Below are 7,210 nucleotides of genomic sequence, written 5' to 3' on the forward strand. Positions count from 1 at the left end.
CTGCACATTGTTGAACAGAGTATTAACATAAATAGATGCCAGGCAGTGGACCAGCTGAGTTGCAACACAGGTCTTTGCAAACATAAAACCTTTTCTAGGAAACACGTCTCATGATCTTTGCAATCGCAAGTGGAGCACCTGATCCAGTTACACACGTATAGCATTAGCATCTAAAACTGTTGCCCAATCAACTTGTCATTGACTCCAAAAGCTTTTATGGGAAAAGAAACACGTCTCATGATCTTTGCGATCTTCACACGGTGTATCTGTTGCATGCAAAACAGAGCGAACGTCAGCATGGAGATAATTGAGCATGGCACGATCTATTGTGACTAGCCCACACGGATGCCGGTGTGACTATTGTGATTCATAATTGAAATCTGCAGGAGCAGCGCTCGCAAAATTCATTCTATTACGAGCATCACTATGAAACTAAATTTTCTTTTCTTCTTTTCTATTGTGCTGTTCCTCATTTATTTATGTTCTTATATGACCCCATGTCTACAAATCATGGAAGGCCTATAGCTTGAATCATATGTTCAAAATCTGCTTTCCGAGTATTGTCTGTTAAGGCCCACATAACTGGTACAAGAATATTTATCCTCTATGGTAACTCACCTAAACAACTTCTATTATGACCACACAGAAACAAATGATAGTAAAAAACATATCATCCGGAGGACAAAAGTCAAACCTTGTCGGATCATCCTTGAGCGCAGGGAATGTGGGTGGCCAGATCATTCTAAAAGGATGAATATAATGCCCAATGTCTTGCTCTTTCGTCGTCATCTCATATGCTTTGTGCAACGTCCTGGCCTTAATATCCATGTATAGTACGGATTCTCCCATCTGCAAGAACACAAACTCAGCGTTGGCTCCAACTTGGATTATCTTCACATCAGTGTTATGCGCGAACGCAAGGATGTGATGTAGCATCCTCGAATCGGCATACATCTCATGCAAACAAATGGTGTCCACCAGCAGCCAATTATGCCCCTTGTGGAGCCAGATGTCAAGTTGAAGCTCCTCAGCATGAATGAGATATACACCAGAATCATCATCATCATCACCACCATCAGCCCATGACAACATGATCATCTCATGAAATCCCACCCCTAATGGGTACTGAATTTTTGAGAAATTTGCGGTCTTCAAATCAAAGGCAAGAATGTAGCTTCCAGAACACGTATATACTTTATTGTCGACCAACACAAGTTTCGTGTTCCGTGGTATACCATGGACCTCTGTCGTGCCCGAGGTATGCATGCACCACACACCATCTTGTAACATGTGTACGCGCACCGTGGCTTTCTCGTGGGTAGACTCCATCCATAAGTAGCACAAGTTGTCGCTTTTTTCTCTAAAGACGAGTTCAGCAACGAAGCTGCGGCTACGCCAGAGTTGGTGGCATGGGAGTGGTGGGAAGATGGTCATGCTGCTCTGGACGCACAATAATGGCCTATGCACTGCAAAAAAAAAATTTAGAGGAAAAGGGCCGCGCCCCTGTTCCATTTCTTGAAGAAACGAAACAACAGTTACAGGATCGTCTTACAATTTAGGCAAACGGCGGACAGCAGGAAGGCTGCCGCAGAGGAAGCAGAAAAAGCTACCAGACTAAAAGTTTGAACTAAAACAGAAAATAAAGAACGCTCGGACAAAACGCCATAGCCTAGACAGCGACAAGAGAAACACCGAGCGATCCCTCTAAGAGACAGCAGCAGCCTTAAGAGGAAATGGCTTCAAAATGTATCTCCACGCCTCATCCAGGATCTGGCCACATTAGCAGAGGTGGGCTTCTCGCTTTCATCTCCAGTTCTTTCGCAGCCCACACCACCCTGTCCCTGGCACACCCCGAGGACAGGCACTCCCATGTAGCCAGATTTGACACAGTTTTTCGCCAGATAGCCTGTAATCCAGACCAAACAACATTGTTGAAAACCATGTCATTGCGAGTTTTCCAGATAGCCCAAAGTCCAGCTGCATGGACAATATTAGTTACAACAAAGCTATCTCCTCCGATCCAGTACTGGGAGATGGACATTATATTGATGTCTTCATCAATCCCAGTTAGGATACATAAGGCTTTCTAGAATTCAGTAGCAACGACATAGGTACTAAATAAATGAGAACAAGTTTCTTATTCAGTGCAAAAAACACAGGTGAAATCGCCTACCTCCTGCCTTTTGGACAAATTATCTCTGGTTAACAACTTGTTATTAGTCAAGAGCCAGAGAAAGATCTGAATTCTAGGAGGAATTTTGATCTTCCAAATGGCAGGGGAACTACTAAGCAACACACCTCTGAAATTTATGAACTTATAAAAGGATTTAACAGAGTATACCCCTTTGGAATTCATATTCCATACAGGGGAGTCATCCTCTACAGTGAGATGAATAGAACTGGCTATTTCCAAGAGCTCAAACCACAGAGACATAATCTCCTGAGTGAAACATCTCCGGAAAGTAATTTTAAGGTTACTACCATCCCAAATTTTATCAATGGTGGCATTATGCTCATTAGCAAGAACATATAGGTCCCAATACTGGGTAGCCAAGGTGGCATTTCCAAACCAATGGTCCTCCCAGAATCTGATCCTTTTGCCATTACCAATTTTCCAAGAAAAGCCAACTTTGGCAGCTTGAGCTGCCCAGAGCACCCCTTTCCAAAAAGGAGATGCTCCAGTATTTGGGCAAGCAAATAGATTACTTTGAGGTTTATATTTGGAATCAATATATTTTTCCAGATTTTACCCTCTGAGTTATAATATCTGCTGACCCAAGAGGCTAATAAAGCCAAATTCATGTCCCCAATGTCAGTAATCCCAAAACCCCCAAATTCTTTTCTCATGGTAATAGACTTCCAGGCAGTCAGGTGATATTTGTGGTGACGCTCATAATCATCCCAAAAGCAATGAGCTAGTTGGGAATTTAAGAGTTTAATGGCCCACTTAGGAAATTTAATGAAACCCATGAGGTAAGAAGGAATACTAGCTAAGCAGGCTTGGACTAAAATAAGTCTTTTGCCAAAAGAAAGAAGTCTCCCCCTCCACCCAGCAGCTTTCTTGATAATCTTATCAATAGTGGGTTGGAGATCTTCCTTCCTAATTTTACTAAAATGCAAAGGGGCCCCTAAGTACTTAATAGGGAAAGCACTTAATTTGCACCCCAAGGTTTGAGCAAAAATAAGAGCCTCATCTCTATCTATATTGATAGGGACCAGGTCACACTTATGAAAATTGATTCTCATGCCAGAGATCTGCTCAAAGCAGGACAAAAGCCATTTGAGGTTTTTGGCATGGTCAAGATTATTATCTAAGAAAAGCAAAGTGTCATCAGCATATTGCATGCTAATGACACCAGCAGGATTAGAAGGGGGAAAACACCAGCAATTAAGTTTGCCTTTGCAGCTTTAATCAAAATCCTAGTAAACACATCAGCCACTAAGTTAAACAATAGAGGAGAGACAGGATCACCTTGTCTAGCTCCCTTGCCAGCTACAAAATAGTCACTGTTGGTGTCATTAATTCTGACACCCACAGATCCATTGCAGAGCAAAGATTCCAGCTTATACATCCAAATAGGACCAAAGCTTCTCTGCCTCAGCATTTTCAAGAGAAACTCTCTACTAATCATATCATAAGCTTTTTCATAATCTAATTTAAAACAGAAACCAGACATTTTATTGGAGGCCACTACATGTACCACCTCATGAGCAGCTACAATGCTTTCCAGAATAAATCTCCCTTTGAGGAAAGCAGTCTGATTAGGAGAAATAAGAACATTACAAACAGGGCCAAACCTGTTTGTAGCACATCTAGCAAAGATTTTAAAACTGCAATTTGATCATGGCTAGAGGCCTAAACCTATCTAGCTTAACTGCATTAGGTTCTTTGGGGACCAAGGTCAAAAGGGAGAAGTTGAGTCTATATAGATCTAGATTACCAGCCTCCCAATCTCTAAAAAGAGCAAAAAGATCATGCTTAATTAAATCCCAATATTTCTGGTAAAAAAGAAATGGAAAGCCATCAGGGCCTGGAGCTCCTTTAGCATAAGAGCCAAATAGAGCAGCCTTGATTTCCTCCTCGGAGAAAGGCTTTTCCAGTAACTTAAAATGCCCTGTAGAAAGTAAACTATCCTGATCCCAAAAATCATCTTTGAGATCAATATCAATATTGGAACAAAACCAAACAACTTTTTATAATAATCAACAGCTATCTACAAAATACCTTTAGTGTCTTCCACATGTCCTGAGGGAGTTTCTAGTACAACAATCTGTTTCCTTCTCCTTTTTTGATTGGCTACTGCTCTGAAGTATCCAGTGTTTAGCTTTCCCTCCAGTATCTCCTTCTCCCTGGATCTCTGTCTAGCCTTGATCTCCTCTTTCCTCCATATTTCATTTAGATCACCTGCAATGGTTTTCATTCTTTTTTTAGAGTTAGGGGATAAAGGTTGAGACTCAGCTAAAACATCTAAGCAATTATACTCAGCCACCATAGCTTGCTTAGTCCTATTCTGGTCTGCTTCATAATTAGCACACCATCCTTTAGCAGCTTTCCTGGTGGTTCTGATTTTAAACTGCCAAATATCAATGGCCTTGGTGGAATTGCATTTAGTATTCCAGGCTTTGTGAATAACCTCATCAAAGCCAGGAATTTCTAGCCACCATTTTTCAAACCTAAAAAACTTAGTAGAGAAAGAGGGAGGTCCAGTGGAAGTGTTCAGCACCAGGGGTGTGTGGTCACTGCCCAATCTGGGGAGAGCTTTAATGGAAGCCCCAGGAAAAAGGCCCTCCCAATCAACAGAAATAAAAACCCTATCTAGAGTGGCCATGATAAGGTTGTCTTGGTTATTAGCCCAAGTATACCTTCTACCAGCATTTTTAATTTCAATGAGGCCAAACTTGTTGATCCAATCATTGAACAGGCCAGCCCTGTGTTGATTAATGGAGCCAGTATTCTTCTCACTGGTATTCCTGACTAAATTAAAATCCCCTCCAACTATTGCTTAAGTAGAAACCGAGGAGGCACGTCGGGTGGAGCTTGCGGAAGCTCGGTGGCTTGGTGGAGCCATCGCCTGCAGACCGTGGCGGCATGGACGAGGGTGGTGAGAAAGTCGATGCGGAGGAGGATCTTGCCGAGGAGGTTGTCATCGCCGAGCACCCTGGATATGGCACCCGACACCACCGTCACGGAATCTCGCCGCCTCTTGCTACCCCCACAATCTCATCAGGATCCATCATCTGTCGATCTCCTCTAGCTAATCTCCACTGTCGCAGAAAGTAGCAGACCTAACTAGGGTTTAATACTAGTTACGATTCCTTTCTCTCCGGCCACCGTACGTAGCGGTGGGGAGAGTAAAGTTTGTAGTCGTGTTTGACCTTGACACGAACGAAACAAAAATCGTGTCGGCGTACGTGCAGCCGGACAAAAACTGATTGGTATATAAGTAGCAGGACTTTACACAAGAAAGCCCATCTAACATTGCAAGCACAAGCAGCAGCTTCATTGGCATCGGACTGGAAAACAAATAAGACGGAGAGACGGAACGGCAGGGCTATATTTACTTGTCGTCTCGTAGGCAAATTTTACAACCTCGATCGGGACGGATCGGAACTTTTTGACGCCGGACTCAACTCCCTCGTAGAGCCACCATCGACAATGGCCGCCAGATCGCGGACGCAACCTGCAACTGCAACTGCAAGAGGGCGGAGGCAGACCACAGCCTCGCTGCCGTTGGACGTGCTGGTGGACATCGCGGCACGCAGCGACCCGGCCACCCTTGTGCGCTGCGCCGCGACGTGTGTCGACATGCGTTGCCGCGTCAAGGAATACATCCGCCTCCGTGGCCGCCTCCGCCTCCGGCATGGCGACCGCTTCGTGCTCCCCCTCCTGCGCGGCCATCTGATCCGCGGGCACCAGTACGACGACAGGCACCATCGGAAGGAGTTGTTCCTGGTGGACACCGCCGCTGCGGACGACACCACAATGCACAGGGCCACCACCATCAGCAGCGTCCCCCTCGCGTCGCGCGATGGACTCGTCCTCCTCCGCGTTGACGGAGAGCTCCGCGTTTGCAACCAGGTCACTGCCACCAGCCAGACCCTGCCACCTGAACCTGCCTTCCCTGTGACTGTGAGTGTGAGCAGCGTGCCGGCTAGGGAGATAAGTTATGTCTTGGTCGTCGGGGGCGATAACGATGATGGTGCCATCGCCGTTGGCTGGCATTTTCAAGTGGTCATGGCATATCTAGACGTGTCACAGCACCGCCGCAACCTGCAGCTCCAAACTTTCTCGTCGGAGCACGGCACGTGGGGCCACTACACCGATATCCGGGCTCACAACCTGCAGGGCAGCCGCTTGGAAGGAGGCCTCGGCAGGACCCTAATCGTCGGTGGTGCTATGCACTGGTTGTGCAGGACCAACACCGGGGCCTATGTCCTCAAGCTCCTTGTCAAAACAACACACGTGTCAGCGACGAAGCTCCCTGAATGCTTCCCCCGGGACTGGTCACACCACCGACTCTTGGCGACGCCGGTGGCGGGCGGGAGCCCCATTGTGCTCACCACGGATGGCGACAAGATATTTGCTTGGGCGCAGTCGAAGCAAACGGCCAAGTGGCAAGAACGACCACAGGTGGTGATTGAGACGCAGGCAATGTTGCGGTTCATCGACAAGGCGGGCGGAAGCAGGCCGCCGTCGACGGGACGGGGCCTTAATGTACTGTGGTTTGGTGACAAGAGCGGCACCGTGCTCATCAATTCATACTGGGGTTTTTTCTGGCTTGACCTGCGGTCTATGAAGATTGTGAGGTGGTTCTGGGATCGCGATATCCCGTACATTGACGAGAATATCGGCTATGAGATGAATTTGGCGGATTGGGTTCCAACATTCAGTAGTACTTTTTGATTCATTCGTTTTCATTTCCCTTTCCAATCTCGACTTTACATTGTATTTGTTCGACAACTTTGGATGCATGTGCTAAGAAAAATGATTTTATTTAAGTACTTTTATTTGCCCCATTCGCATAATGGTTGCTCTATGGTTTTGCTAGTTTTCTTTTTTTACTAATAAAGTGCATATGCTGTCTAAAGACTGGTTTTGTGTTCTTAACTGGCTCTTGAAAGTGATATATCAACTATTAAATGTTTTTAAACGATTAATTGTTGGAGAAGTTAATCAAAAGTTTATATCTGAAATAGTGGTGTGCAATGC

General features: G+C 45.4%; 1 protein-coding gene across 1 annotated transcript; it reads left to right on the plus strand.

Annotated features, from left to right (window-relative positions):
• Nucleotides 1-5,614: 5,614 nt before the first annotated feature.
• Nucleotides 5,615-6,904, plus strand: LOC123131533 (uncharacterized). Its single transcript, XM_044551178.1, has one exon. The coding sequence runs from the start codon at nt 5,657-5,659 to the stop codon at nt 6,902-6,904; it is 1,248 nt and encodes a 415-aa protein (XP_044407113.1). The 5' UTR covers nt 5,615-5,656.
• Nucleotides 6,905-7,210: the final 306 nt, after the last annotated feature.

This window comes from Triticum aestivum, chromosome 6A (assembly GCF_018294505.1).
Source record: "Triticum aestivum cultivar Chinese Spring chromosome 6A, IWGSC CS RefSeq v2.1, whole genome shotgun sequence".
Classification (NCBI taxonomy): Eukaryota; Viridiplantae; Streptophyta; class Magnoliopsida; order Poales; family Poaceae; genus Triticum; species Triticum aestivum.